The following is a 15,000-nucleotide window of genomic DNA, read 5'->3' on the forward strand; positions in this document are numbered from 1 at the left end:
CGTGTTGCATGTCCCACCCCATCCTGTGTCCCCCCGTCCCTGTCCCCCGTGTCCCGTGTCCGGTGTGTCCCGTGTCCCCCGAGTCCCATGTCCCATGTCCTGTGTCCCGTGTCCTATGTCCCATGTCCGTGTCACATGTCCCCGTGTCCCATGTCCTGTGTCCACCCCATCCCGTGTCCGTGTCCCGTGTTTCACCCATGTCCCATGTCCTGTGTCCCGTGTCCCCCGTGTCACATGTCGCGTGTCGCGTGTTGCGTGTCCCGCCCCGATCCCGTGTCCCCCGTCCCTCGTGTCCCCGTGTCGCGTGTCGCGTGTCGCGTGTCCCGCCCCGCCCGGCCCCGCCCTCCCGCCCCCGCGCCCTGTCCCCGCCCCCCGCCCGTCCCGGGATTTAAGGGCGGCCCCGACCCCCCCCCGGCACCGGCGGGACCGCGGGGTGAGTGGGGACGGGGGGGGGGGGGGACCCGGGGGGACACACACACGGGGGGGGCTGGGCTGTGTCCCCCTGTGCCCGCCCCCTCTGACGTCATCCCCGTGTGTCGTCCCCCCCGTGTCCCATCTGTGTGCGTCCCCCCCCCGTGACCCCCGTGTCCCTCCCTGTCCCCCCCGTGCCCCCCTGTGACCCCCCCATGACCCCCCCTTGGCCCCCACACCCCCTGTATCCCCCCCCATGTCCCCCCCATCACCCCCATGTCCCCCCCCGTGCCCCCCATTTCCCCCCATGACCCCCCATTCCCCCCCATATCCCCCCCCCATGGCCCCCCCCCGTGCCCCCCACCCCTGTACCCCCCCCGTGCCCCCCCATGACCCCCCCATAGACCCCCATGTCCCCCCCCGTGCCCCCTCACTCCCCACGTCCCCCCCATGTCCCCCTGTGACCCCCCATGACCCCCTCACACCCCCATTTCCCCCCATGACCCCCCCATTCCCCCCCGTATCCCCCCCATGGCCCCCCCCCCGTGCCCCCACCCCCCGTACCCCCCCCATGACCCCCCCATGACGCCCGCATGACCCCCATGTCCCCCCGCGCCCCCCCCGCGCCCACCCCGCAGGATGTGTGCGGGTGCCCAGTGTTTGCTGAACCTCCTGCGTTGGGCCTGGGGGGTCCTCAAGGGCCTCTGGGGGGGCCACGGCGGTGAGAGGGGACCCGGGGGGGGGACCCGGGGCGGGGGGGGGGCACAAATCACCGGGGGGGGGTGGGGGGGCAGCTGGGACCCCCCCGGGGGGAATTGGGACATTTGGGGGAGCACCTGGATATGGGGGGGGGGGACACGGGACATATTTTGGGGGGGGGGGGTGACATTTTTGGGGCGGGGGGGGCGGATACGTGGGTCCCCACTTCCCGCCCGACCTGTTTGACCCGGGGGGGGGGAAGAGGGTCAGAGGTCAAACCTTGGGGTCAAAGGTCACAGCTGACATCTTCCCCCCCCCTTTTTTTTTTAAATTTTTTTTTATTTTTTTTTCTTCCCCCCCCCAGCACCGAGCGCCCCCCCCCCACCGCCCGAGAGGAGGACGCTGGTTCCCGGCAAAGAGACTGAGACCCCTCCCCCGAAAAAAAAACCCAAAACACCCCAAAATCCACCGCCCCCCCTAAATAAACACCCTTGACCCTGCGGCCGCCTCTGGCTTTTTTTTTTTGGGGGGGGGGGGGCTGGATAAGGGGGTTGGGGTTCACGGGGGGGGTCTGGGGGGGGCCGGGGAGTGTTTGGGGAAATGGGGGGGCCCCTCCCCTTTCCCCCCCCCTCAAATTATTGGGGACCCCCCCGGGGTCTTGGGGGGGGTTGGGGGGCTCAGGGGGGATTTGGGGGGGTCCTGGTGGTCTGTGGGGGGGTCGGGGATCTTGGGGGGGTCTCTGGGGTTTGGGGGGGGGTCAGGGGCTCCTTCCCGAGGCCTCCGCCCCCCAGGGGAGGCCCCGCCCCTTCTCTCCCACCCAGTCGCGGGTTTTTTCCGCCCAAATAAAGCTCCAGGATTTTTTTTTTTTTTTTTTTCCCCCCCCGGCCAAAAAAAATCCCCCCTCCTCTTCCTCCCCCCCCCCTCCTCCTCCTCCTCTTCCTCTTCCTCCCCCCTCGTCTTCATCCCCGTCTCACCCCCCACTCTCCTCCTCCTCCCCGCGCGGAGCCCGACGCCCTGCGGGATCTTTTATTAAATGTGAAAAAAAAACAAAAAACCCCCAAAAACCCAAAAACCCCCAAAACCCCCCAAAAAAGTGTAAAAACAACCGAGGGAAAAAGAGGGAAAAAAACGGGAGAAACGGGAAAAATCCCGCGGGATTGGCCGCGCCCGCGCGCGCCCCCCCGGCGATGGAGGGGGGGGGGGAATCTGACCCAAATCGGCCTTTTTGGCCCAGAAATGGCCACTCGGGGCCCGTTTTGGGGTGAAAAACCCGATTGGGTCGATTTTAAGGTGGAAGAAGCTTCTTGGGGACAATATTTTTGGGTGAAAAAAAACCTGTTTGGGTCCATTTTTGGGTGCAAGAAGCCTCTTTAGGCCCATTTTGTGGTGGAAGAAGCCTCCTGGGCCCGTTTTTGGTGAAAAACCTGTTTGGGGCCCATTTTTTAGGTGGAAGAAGCCTCTTGGGGACAATTTTTTGGGTGAAAAAACCTGTTTGGGCCCATCTTGAGGCTCAAGAAGCCTCTTGGGGCCCGTTTTTGGGTGAAAAACCTGTTTGGGTCGATTTTTAGTTGCAAGAAGCCTCTTGGGGCCTGTCTTAAAGTGGAAGACGCCTCTTTAGGCCCAGTTTTAGGTGTAAAAACCTGTTTTGGCCCATTTTTGGGTGCAAGACGCCTCTTTAGGCCCATCTTTAGATGGAAGATGCCCCTCGGGGCCCATTTTTGGGTGAAAGAAACCTGTTTGGGCCCATTTTGTGGTGGAAGAAGCCTCTTGGGGCCTGTCTTGAGGTGGAAGACGCCTCTTTAGGCCCGGTTTTAGGTGAAAAAATCTGTTGGGGCCCATCTTGAGGCTCAAGAAGCCTCTTGGGGCCCGTGTTGGAGGTGGAAGAAGCCTCTTGGGGCCCGTTTTTGGGTGAAAAAACCTGTTTGGGTCATTTTAGACGGAAGAAGCCCTTGGAAGCCATTTTGAGGTGGAAGAAGCCCCTTGGGGCCCATCTTGAGGCGGAAGAAGGGGGCGTCGCTGCCCCCCGGCCCTTCCCGCCTACTGCAGCCGCATCTTCGGGTGGGACAGGACGGAGCCCTCGGTCCCGCAGCCGCTCCCGCCCTCGGGGCGCGCGCGGGACTCGGGATCTTCCCGACCTCGGAGGTTTTCCCCGCCCTGGGGGGCTCCGGCGCGTCCCGGCTCCTCTGGGGGGGCCTCACCAGGCCGCGACACGGCCGCCGGCTCCGCTTTGAGGCCTTCGGCCTCCCCGGGCGCCCAACACCCGTCGTCCATCCTCATCCTCGCGCCGGAGCCATTGGGTCTCCTTGGCGGGAGCCTCCGGAGTTGGGAATTCTCCTCGCGGCGTTGGCTGTCGCCTGCTGGCGGGTGAGGGGGCTGAGGTGTGACACGTGACACACCCCACACACACACACCCCCCCACACACACACACAATCGGGGCTCCCCACACCCCCCCAAGGACCTTCCCAACCCAACCCAACTCAACAAAACCCAACTCAACTCAACCCAACCCAACCCAACTCAACAAACCCAACCCAACTCAACAAAACCCAACTCAACTCAGCCCAAACCAACCCAACAAAAACCCAACTCAACTCAGCCCAACGCCCCATCGATGGCCAACACGCCCCATCCATGGCCAACACGCCCCATTGATGGCCAACATGCCCCACTGATGGCCAACACACCCCATCGATGGCCAACACGCCCCCATCGATGGCCAACACGCCCCATCCATGGCCAACACGCCCCATCCATGGCCAACACGCCCCCATCGATGGCCAACACGCCCCATCCATGGCCAACACGCCCCATCCATGGCCAACACGCCCCCATCGATGGCCAACACGCCCCATCCATGGCCAACACGCCCCCATCGATGGCCAACACGCCCCATCCATGGCCAACACGCCCCATCCATGGCCAACACGCCCCCATCGATGGCCAACACGCCCCATCCATGGCCAACACGCCCCATCGATGGCCAACACGCCCCATCCATGGCCAACACGCCCCATCCATGGCCAACACGCCCCATTGATGGCCAACATGCCCCACTGATGGCCAACACACCCCATCGATGGCCAACACGCCCCATCCATGGCCAACACGCCCCCATCGATGGCCAACACGCCCCATCCATGGCCAACACGCCCCCATCGATGGCCAACACGCCCCATCCATGGCCAACACGCCCCATCCATGGCCAACACGCCCCATTGATGGCCAACATGCCCCACTGATGGCCAACACGCCCCATCCATGGCCAACACGCCCCATCCATGGCCAACACGCCCCCACTGATGGCCAACGCCCCCCCCTCACCAACCCAACGGGCCTCCCTTGTCCACCCCACCCCCAGGGGTCACCCCGAGCCCCCCCCCGAGCCCGTGTCCCCCCCAATCCGATCGCCACCCCCCCCCCTTGCCGACAGCAGACCGGCCCCTCCCACCCCCTCATTTTCCTCCGGCCCCTCCCAGCGCCCCCCCCGTGCCCCCCCCCAACTCCGAGTCATCCCCACCTTCCCCCCCCCCCAAAAAAAAAACAAAAAAAAGGTTTTTTTTCACACGGGGGAGGTGTCACACCTCCCCCCCCCCCCCCTTTCCCAACACCGCGCTGGGGGTTTTCCCTTTTTTGCCCAAATTTGCCCCAATTTCGCGGGCGGGGGTTGGGGGGGGATCGAGCGTCGAGAAACCCCCCGGGGGGGGCCCTGCCCTGCCCCCATTTAGCCCGACGAACTGGTTTTACTGGGAGGGAGGGGGAGCAGGAAACTGGTCATAATGGGAGGGAGGGGCAGCAGGGAACTGGTTTTACTGGGAGGGAGGGGCAGCAGGGAACTGGTCATAATGGGAGGGAGGGGGAGCAGGGAACTGTTTGTACTGGGAGGGAGGGGGAGCAGCAAACTGGTTTTACTGGGAGGGAGGGACATTCCTGCCCCCTCCCCCCCTTTTTCCACCGCCGGCTGCGGCCCTGGGGGTGGGGGAGGGGTTAAACCCGACCCCCGGGGGGACTGGAATGTGCCCGGGGCCGGGTTTAACCCCGGGAGGGGGGATGGGCCCGGCTTTGGGGGGAGGAGAAACCCCCCCCCCGGATCCCCACCCCCGCTCAGGAGGGGTCCTGGGCCCTGGGCTGGTCCTAAAGCTCAGCTCGGGGGTTGGGGTGGGCCTTAGGCTGGTCCTAACCCCGGTTTAAGGGTCGCCGTGGGCCTGGGGCCGGTTCTAAGCCCGGCTTGGGGGTTGCCGTGGGCCCGGGCTGGTTCTAAGCCCAGCTCAGGGGTTGACATGGGCCCGGGCCGGTTCTAAGCCCGGCTCAGGGGTTGTTGTGGGCCCAGGCCGGTTCTAAGCCCAGCTCAGGGGTTGTTGTGGGCCCAGGCCGGTTCTAAGCCCGGCTCAGGGGTTGTTGTGGGCCCGGGCCGGTTCTAAGCCCGGCTCAGGGGTTGTGAGCCTTGAGCTGCTCCTAAACCCAGGTCTGGAGGCCCCAAAATGGCCGATTTGGGCCCTGGGCGTGGTCGCGGGGGCGTGGCCATTGTCAAGGTGGAGGTGGCCACCTCGGAGGGGTCGGGGCGTGGCCTTGGGCGCGGGGCGGAGGCTTATGGGGGAAAAACCGAGGGAATTGGGATTTGGGGATTTAGTTTTTGAATATTCTTCCCCCTCCTGAGCCTGAGGAGATTCGGGGGGAATTTGGGGGATTTTGGGGAAAAAAAGGCGATTTGGCACGTGGGGGTGATGGGGTGGGTTAAACCACCCAGAGCCGGGTTTATCTGAGCTGGGTTTATCTAAAACAGGTTTAACAAGGTGGGTCTATCTAAGCTGCATTTATCTAAGGTGGGTTTATCTAAGACAGGTTTAACAAGGTTGGTTTCTCTAAACTGGGTTTAAAAAGGTGGATTTATCCGAGCTGGGTTTATCTGAGGTGGGTTTATCTAAAATGGGGTTATCTGAGCCAGGTTTATCTAAAATGAGTTTATCTAAAATGGGTTTATCTGAGCTGGGGTTTATCTAAACCGGGTTTATCTGAGCCGGGTTTATCTGAGCCAGGGTTATCTGAGCCCAGGTTTATCTGAGCCGGGTTTATCTGAGCCGGGTTTATCTGAGCGGGGTTTATCTGAGCGGGGTTTATCTGAGCCGGGTTTATCTGAGCGGGGTTTATCTGAGCCCAGGTTTATCTAAGCCGGGTTTATCTAAACCGGGTTTATCTGAGCCGGGGTTTATCTGAGCCGGGGTTTATCTGAGCCGGGTTTATCTAAGCCGGGTTTATCTGAGCCGGGTTTCTCCACCTTCCCCCCTCGGGGCCGGGTTTTTCCAGCAGGACCCACAGAAACGGGCGTTTTGTGAAGCTCAAATTCCCCTTTTTTGACCCAAATTCTCCCCCGGGGGGATTTTCCTGCTGGGGGGGGGGAAGAAACGACCCAGAAATGGCCCCAAATGGCTGAAAATTACTAAAAATGGCTGAAAATGGCTAAAATTGGCTAAAAATGGCTGAAAATGGCTGAAAATTTCTAAAAATGGCTGGAAATGGCTGAAAATGACAAAAAATGGTTGAAAATGACTAAAAATGGCTGAAAGTGGTTGAAACTGGCTGAAAATTTCTGAAAATGGCTGAAAATGGCTAAAAATGGCCAGAAATTTCTAAAAATGGCCAGAAATGGATGAAAATGTATGAAAATTACTAAAAATAGCTGAAAATGGCTGAAAATGTCTAGAAATGGCTGAAAATTACTAAAACTTTCTGAAAATAGCTGAAAATTACTAAGAATGGCTGAAAATGGCTAAAATTGGCTGAAATTGGCTGAAATTGGCCAAAAATGGTCCAAAATGGCTGAAAATGGCTAAAAATGGCTAAAAATGGCCAAAAATTTCTAAAAATGGCCAAAAATGGCTGAAAATGGATGAAAATTACTAAAAATAGCTGAAAATGGCTGAAAATGGATGAAAATTTCTAGAAAGTTTCTGAAAATGGCTGAAAACTACTAAGAATGGCTGAAAATGGCTAAAATTGGCTGAAAATGGCTGAAAATGGCTGAAAATGGCTGAAAAAGGCTGAAAGTGGTCAAAAAATGGCTGAAAATTTCTAGAAATGGCTGAAAATGGCTGAAAATTACAAAAATTTTCTGAAAATAGCTGAAAATTACTAAGAATGGCTGAAAATGGCTAGAATTGGCTGAAATTGGCTGAAAATGGCCGAAAATGGTCCAAAATGGCTGAAAATTTCTAAAAATGGCTGAAAATGGCCAAAAATGGCTGAAAATGGCCAAAAATGGCTGAAAATGGCCAAAAATGGCTGAAAATGACCAAACCCGTCAGAAAGCGACCACGCCCGGCGGCGCAGCCCGCTCTGAGCCGGGGGCCACCAGCCAGGGCTCGGGGCCACCAGCCCGCCGCGGCCGATTCGGGCCCGTTGGATCCTGCATTTTGGGGCAAAAAAAGCCGAAAAGGGGAATAAAGGATTTAGAAGGGGCGGGGCGAAATGAGGAAATTTTTTTTTTTTTTTAATTAGAGTTTGTTTTTTTTTTAATTAGAAGTGTATTATTTTTTTTAAATTTTTTATCGCATTATATTTTCATTTTATGAACATTTCACACTTTTCCCCACAATTTTAAAATATTATAATTTTATTTATTTTTACAATTTTACAATTATCACAATCCTTTTCATGATTATAATTCACTCATTATTATTTTTTGCACCCGCAATAATTTCACACCTCCCGAAGTGGCTCCAACCCCCTCAGAGCCGCAGAATTTCCCCAATTTTTCCATTTTTTTTCGGCCGTTTTCCACATTTCTGCAAGTGCCCGGGGGCAGATTTTGCTCCTAAATTCGCCAAAATAGGTAAAAATGGGCTTTTTTTTTTTTTTTTTTTTTTTTTTTCCCTCACCCGCTGGGAGAGGAAACGGCGCGAAACCGCAGCCCAAACGCCGCATTTCCTCCGGACAAACATTTCTCGGATTTTTCTTTTTTTTTTCAGGAAAAAAAAAAAAAAAGAAAAAAAAAAAAAAAAGCGCCGGCGCCTGCAGGCGAAGGTGCTAAAAACGAGGAAAAAAAAAAAAAAAAAATCCCCAATAACCCTTTAACGCCACAGCGCAGTTTAAACCCTCCGCAGCCCCAAACTGAAGGTTTTTTCCCCCAAAATTTGACTCTCGGAAATTTCTTTCGGCGGAGAAAAAACGTGACCGAAACAAAACGATCAATTTTCTTTATTTTTTGTGGATTTTTTTTTTTTAAGGATTTTTTTTTTTTTCCTCAGAATTTGCGGCTCCAACTCCCCGCACAAAGAAAAAAAATTTGTTTAAAATCTGCTTTTTTCGCCTCATTTTTTCTTCGGGTCCTGCGCGGAGCATCCCGCTGAAACAGAAAAAAAAAAAAAAAAAAATTCTCCGGAGAAAAATTTAATTTTTTTTTTTTTCCCCCCGTTTTTTTAAATTTGTTTCGGGCATTTTCCTTGTGTGTGGGGGAAAAAAAAAATAAAATAAATTTGGGGTGATTTTAGCTCTAAAATAAACAAAAATCCGACACCCTCATTTTGGGGTTTAAAATTTTTTTTTTTTTTAATTTTTTTTTTTTTTCCTTCCTCCTTGGCCAGGGTGGATTTTTGCTCGGATCGGGTTTCTCAGCCCCCAAATTTCTCATTTTTGAAGGAAATTTCAGGCTTTGTGGCTACAAAAAAAAAAAAAATTTAAAAAAAAAAAAAGGGGAAATGGAAGAAAAATGGGGAAAAAAGTGACAAAAAAAAGGAGAAAAAAGGGGAAAAAACGAAAAATGTAGAAAAATCCTTTTTTGGCCCCAAAGCGGTGCCGGGGGCGCGCGCCGGCTCCATCCCCGCCCACCCCGGCCCGGGGCGGGTTTGCGCCGGGCCCTCCCCCCCCCCCGCGCAGGCAGCGCCGGGCGCGCAGGTTCCGCGGACGCGGCCATGGCGGGGCTGGAGCCGGCGCAGGTAACGCGGGGGGGGGCGCCGGGGCCGCCACCTGCGCTTTTGCTTTGATTTGGGTCATTTTTAAAAATTTAAAAAAAAAAAAAAAAAAAATTGCTATTTGTTACTTTGCTTTTTTTTTTTTTAATTTTTTAATTTTTTTTTTTTTTTTAAATTTATTTTCGATTCGTTTCATTTCTGACCTCGTTTGGGTTTTTTTTTACTTTGGTTTTTCATTTGTTTGAAATTTTAATTCGTTGCGAATGAAAATTTGAATTCACCCGTTTGGGGGTTTTTCTAATTTTATTTATTTTTTAAAAATTTATTTCCTTTTTTTTTTAAAAAAAAAATTAGTTCTTAATTTTATAAAGTTTCAGTTCCTTGGGGGGTTTTATTCTAGTTATTCGCGGGGGGTTTTTGTTTGTTTTAAAACTTTAAAAAAAAAAATTTCGTTGTTTTTTAGATTTAATGCTTTGCTTTTTAAATTTTAGCTCTTGACTTTTTTTTAGTTTTGGTTTTTTTTTTCCCAATTTTAGAATTTATTTTGCTTTTTATTTTAGATCTTGCTCTTTCTTTCCTTCCCTCTTTAATTTTAGTTCTTTCCGTTTTAAAGTTTAGTTCTTTATGGTTTAAATTTTAGTTTTTTTCCGGTTTATATTTTAGGTTTTTCCCTTTTAAATTCTATTTTTTTCCCTTTTAAATTTCAGGTTTTTTCCCTTTTAAATTTTAGTTTTTTCCCTTTTAAATTTTAGTTTTTCCCTTTTAAATTTTTTTCCCTTTTAAATTTTTTTTCTTTTAAATTTTAGTTTTTTCCCTTTTAAATTTTTTTTTTCCCTTTTAAATTTTAGTTTTTTCCCTTTTAAATTTTGGTTTTTTTCCCTTTTAAATTTTATTTTTTTCCCTTTTAAATTTTATTTTTTTCCCTTTTAAATTTTATTTTTTTCCCTTTTAATTTTTTTTTCCCTTTTAAATTTTAGTTTTTTCCCTTTTAATTTTTTTTTTTCCCTTTTAAATTTTATTTTTTTCCCTTTCAAATTTTAGTTCTTTCCCTTTTAAATTTTAGTTTTTTTCCGGTCTAAATTTTAGTTCTTTGCTTATTTAATTTTAGTTCTTTTTTTTTTTTTTTTTTACAATTTTAGAACTTTTTTTTTTTATTTTAGATCTTACCTTTTCTTTCATTTCCATTCCTCTCTAATTTCACTTCTTTGCTTTTGAAATTTTGCTTCTTTCCGTTTTAAATTTCCGTTCTTCGCTTTTTAAAATTCCTCTCTTACCTGGTTGTTTTGTTTGCTTTGGGTTTTTTTAACCTTAGAACTTATTTTGATTTTTATCTTAGATCTTCATTTTTATTTCTTTCCTCTTCAATTTGAGTTCTTGGCTTTTTAAATTTGAGTTCTTGGCTTTTTAAATTTGAGTTCTTGGCTTTTTTAAATTGTAGAAATTTAAAAAAAACAAAAATTCAGCCCGCTGGGTTTTAATTTTAGTTCTTTGCTTTTTAAATTTTAGATCTTTTAATTTTTATTTTGTTTAGTCCGCAGGTTTGTTCATTTTAGTCCTTACCGGTTTTTCTTGTTTTGTTTTACTTTGTTTCTTTTAACTTTTTTTTTTTTTTTCCCCCCCGGTTTCTTTTTCTTTTCTTTTCCTTTTTTTTTTTTTTTTTTTTTTTAAATTTCGCCTCTTCCCTGGTTTTGTTCCTCCCGTTCCCGCCGCCGGGGCCCCCCCAGGTGCCCGAGGCTCACCAGGAGGTCACCGTCACGGCCACCGGCCCCGCCCCGCCGCTCTGCGACCCCCCCCCCGCAGGTAGGGACCCCCCATCCCCCCCCGCCACCGCTTTGGGGCCAAAAAGGATTTTTCCACCTTTTTCCTTTTTTCTCCTTTTCCCCCCCTCTTTTTTTTCCCCCCCCTCCCCTCCTTTTATTTTCACCTTTTCCCCCTTTTTTTCTTCCCTCTTTTTTTTTTTTTTGCCACAAAACCTGAAAATTTCCTTTCAAAAATAAGAAATTTGGAGGCTGAGAAACCCGATCCGAGCCCAAAAAAAAAAAAAAAGTTTGAAAAATTTATTTATTTATTTTTTTAATTTTATTTTTTTTCAGAGCCCCAAACCGGGGCGACCTTGGGGCGTCTTGGTGGTCACCGGCGGCTTTTCATAGCCCGGGGCTCCTCCCGCCTCAATTTTTGGGGTAAAATCCCTGTTTTTCTGAGCATGACGTTTCCCGCCTCAATTTTTGGGGTAAAATCCCATTTTCTTGACGATGAAATTTGCTTTTCCCACCTCCGTTTTGGGGGTAAAACCCCATTTTTCCTGATGATTGAAATTTTCCTCTTCCCGCCTGAATTTTGGGGATAAAACCCCTTTTTCCATGAGGATGAAATTTGCTCTTTCCGCTGCGATTTCTGGGGTAAAAAAACTCATTTTTCTGAGCACGATATTTCCCACCTCGATTTTTGGGATAAATCCCCATTTTTTCCTGAGGATTAAATTTTCCTCTTCCCGCCTCAATTTCTGGGATAAAAATCCCGTTTTTCTGAGCATGACGTTTCCCACCTCAATTTTTGGGGGATAAAATCCCATTTTTCTGCGGATGAAATTTGCTCTTTCTGCCTCAATTCTGGGGGTAAACCCCCCTTTTTCCCTGAGGACGAAATTTGCTCTTTTCTGCCTCAATTTCTGGGATAAAAATTCCATTTTTCAGAGAATGACGTTTCCCGCCTCAATTTCTGGGGTCAATCCCCATTTTCCCCGAGGATGAAATTTTCCTTTTCCCACCCCAATTTTTGGGGTCAATCCCCATTTTCCCCGAGGATGAAATTTTCCTTTTCCCACCCCAATTTCTGGGGTCAATCCCCATTTTCCCCGAGGATGAAATTTTCCTTTTCCCACCCCAATTTTTGGGGTAAATCCCCATTTCCCGTCGCTGCCGTTCGTGGCCACGGGAGCCGCGACCCCAAACCCTCTTGATTTTCCCTCGTTCCGCCAACGCCCCCAACAAAAATTTTTTTTCTTTTTTTTTTTTTTTCTCAGCGCGGATTCAGGGAACAAATCACCCGGGCGAGATCCCTCCCAACCGCTTTTTTTCCCCATTGTTTTCCCCCCAACTTCCCTTTACCCTCCCCGAGTCCTTCCCGGCGATCGACCTTCCCCTCCCTCAACCGCTCTCGACCTCGACGAGCTTTTCTGTCTTCAAATTCAATTTTGGGGCCGATTCCAACAATTTATTCCCCGCGACCTCTCCTCCGCCCCCCCCAAAACCTCGGAGCTGCCCCCAAATTCCCTTCGCCGCGGTTTTTTTTGGGTTTTTTTTGGTTTTTTTCCCCCTTTTTTGAAGTCCCGGGGTGGGCGGGTGGTTGTTTTTCTACCCCGTAACCCGCCGCCGTCGCCCCAACAGGCTGCCCCGGGTTCAACCCCGACCTGCTCGCCCGGCTGGAGGAAGAGGAGGAGGTTTGGATCCCCGACATCCCCAGCTCCGAGGAGGAGGAGGAGGAGGAAGAACAACGGGCGAGGCCCCTCCTGAGGTTGTGGCCGCGGCGGCGAAGCTGCCGGGGCGCCGGGAGCTCCTCCTGCTCCCACTCCTCTCACTCAGGTGAGGGATTTGGTTTTTCACCCCAAAACGGAGGCGCCGGGCCTCGCCCCTTCGCCTCCAGCGAGCGAGGCCGCGCTGGATACTGGTGTAACTGGGAGGACTGGGGCGGGGGGGATGGATCGGGAGCTGCCAAGCGCTTCTCCTGGCGGGAGGACGCTGCCGCGTCGCCGGGGAGGACCGAGGGGTGAAATCCGTCGCGCTTTGGGGTCCTTCCCTCCTCGAGCTCCCGCCCTGACGCGTCCTGGGCGGAGGTAGAGGCGGGTTTTTCCATTCTTCTCCCTTTTTTTTTTTTTTTTTGGTTGTTTTTTGTTGTTTTTCCCCCCCCCCCCCCCCCCGGCAGACGAGGAGTGGACGAGCGAGACGGAGACCAGCTCGCAGGAGGACGAGATGGGCGGGGGATCGTCGAGGAAACCCAGAAGCGGCCTCTCCCCGGGCTACCGACACCACAAACCCCCCCCGGGGATGAAATCGGCGCCTTCCAGCCACCACGGGAGGAAACCCAAGGCCAAGAGCCCCTCGGGGAAGCGGCTGCGGCGGCACCCGCACGCCTGCGGCAAGTGCGGGAAGAGCTTCAGCTGCAACTCGTCCCTCGCCCGGCACCAGAGGGTTCACGTCGGGGAGAAACCTTCCACCTGCCCCAACTGCAGGAGGAGCTTCGCCTGCGGCTCCGCGCTGCGGGAGCACCAGAAGAGCCACTGCCAACCCAAACCCTACAAGTGTCCCAGCTGCGAGAAGCGTTTCGCTTCCTCCAAATCCCTCAAAAAACACCGAAAGCTCCACCTGGAGAACGGGGCCCACCGCTGCTCCGACTGCGGGAAGAACCTGACCTCCAACGCCACCCTCGTCATCCACCGCCGCATCCACACCGGGGAGCGGCCCTACGCCTGCCCCGACTGTGGGAAGAGCTTCATGGCCAACAAATCCCTCAACAAACACCGCAAGAGCCACACGGACGGCGGGATCTTCGCCTGCCCCGACTGCGGGAAAAAACTCACCTCCAACGCGGCGCTCGTCATCCACCGCCGCATCCACACCGGGGAGCGGCCCTACGCCTGCCCCGACTGCGGGAAGGGCTTCATGGCCAACAAATCCCTCAGCAAACACCGCAAGACTCACGGGGAGGAGAGGACCTACAAGTGTTCGGAGTGCGGGGAGACCTTCCCCAAAAACTCGGCTTTCGTCGCCCACCTCAGGAGCCACAGGGCCCAACCCCGCCACTCCTGCGCCGACTGCGGGGAGGTTTTCTTCGAAAACTCGTCTTTTAGGCAACACCGGAAAAAACACACGGTCAAAAAACCCCACCAGTGCTCCGACTGCGGGTTGGGCTTCGCTTTAGCGTCCGGCCTCCTCATCCACCAGAAAAGCCACGTCGGCCCCCGGCCCTACGTCTGCTCCGACTGCGGGAAGGCGTTTCGGGAAAGCACCACCCTCCGCCGGCACCAGCGCATCCACACCGGCGAGAAACCCTACCGCTGCTCCTACTGCGAGAAAAGTTTCCGGGCCAGCTCCACCCTCATCATCCACCGCAGGATCCACACGGGGGAAAAACCCTACGGGTGCACCAAATGCACCAAGTGCTTCATGTCCAGCTCCTCCCTCATGAAACACCTGCGGACGCACCTCCGCAAGGAGCGCCTGGGGGCTCCCGACCCGTGACTTGGCTTTGGCCGACGCCTTCGAGGGACACTTTGGGTGGCCAACGCGGGAGGGATGGGGACCCTCTTCCTGCACCTCAATCAAAAAAAGCCTCGTTTTTTGTTTTTTTTTTTTTTCCCCTTCCTCCTCCCACCCACCGATGCCCCGATGGGATTGGAGGGGGCTCTGGGGGTCTGGCGTTAGGAACCTGCTTCTAAATCCTCCTTCCGAGGCTAAAAAGCCTCTTTTTTAGCTTCCCGCCTTCAAAACCGTTTAAATATTCGGAAGAAAAGGCCCATCCCGAAACCGAGGGGTCTCCGTTCCCCCGCTTCGCTCCGATTCATTTATTTTTTGATCGGACGCGGCATTTTTCCAAACGCACGCGTCCTCCCCCGGCCCCGTGTCTGTGTCTCATCTGATTTTTTTTTTTCTTTTTTTTTTTTTTTTTTTTTTAACGCCTTTAAAACACACCAGGGTTAATGAGACTCGCCTCGTTTGTGGGGACCCACTTTAAAACGAGGCGCAATAAAACGGAACTGGGGTTCCCCAGGAGCTGCGGGGTTGTTGGTTTGGTTGCTCGTGGCGGGGGGGAAATGAGGAGTTGGGGGGGGGGGACGGGGACACCCCCACATCTTGGGCTGGTCCCGGACCCGCGCCGGGGTTGATGCGACGCTCTCAGTCGCGTCAGGGGGGGATTGAGCTCGTGCTGGGGGGGGGGGACGCGGTCCTGGGGACCCCAATCGGAAGCTGGAGGACTTGGGGCTGGGGG

At 52.8% G+C, this 15,000-nt stretch overlaps 2 protein-coding genes across 2 annotated transcripts in view; one reads left to right on the top strand and one right to left on the bottom strand.

Moving 5' to 3' along the window:
• Positions 1-15,000, bottom strand: part of LOC141972579 (uncharacterized) — a 710,276-nt gene that overhangs the window by 141,634 nt on the left and 553,642 nt on the right. The window lies entirely within an intron of this gene.
• LOC141972539 (uncharacterized) lies at positions 11,219-14,252 on the top strand. Its single transcript, XM_074930433.1, has 3 exons — positions 11,219-11,300; positions 12,402-12,596; positions 12,937-14,252. Exons 1-3 carry the CDS (start codon positions 11,219-11,221, stop codon positions 14,250-14,252), a joined length of 1,593 nt encoding a protein of 530 aa, XP_074786534.1.

Source organism: Athene noctua, chromosome 34, assembly GCF_965140245.1.
Source record: "Athene noctua chromosome 34, bAthNoc1.hap1.1, whole genome shotgun sequence".
NCBI classification, from domain to species: Eukaryota; Metazoa; Chordata; class Aves; order Strigiformes; family Strigidae; genus Athene; species Athene noctua.

Coding starts and splice junctions, on each gene's coding strand:
- LOC141972539 (XM_074930433.1), top strand. CDS start 11,219: ATGACGTTTCCCGCCTCAATTTTTGGGGTAAAATCCCATTTTCTTGAC. Junction 11,301..12,401: donor TTCCCACCTCCGTTTTGGGG/GTAAAACCCCAT, acceptor TCGCCCCAACAG/GCTGCCCCGGGTTCAACCCC. Junction 12,597..12,936: donor CTCCCACTCCTCTCACTCAG/GTGAGGGATTTG, acceptor CCCCCCCGGCAG/ACGAGGAGTGGACGAGCGAG.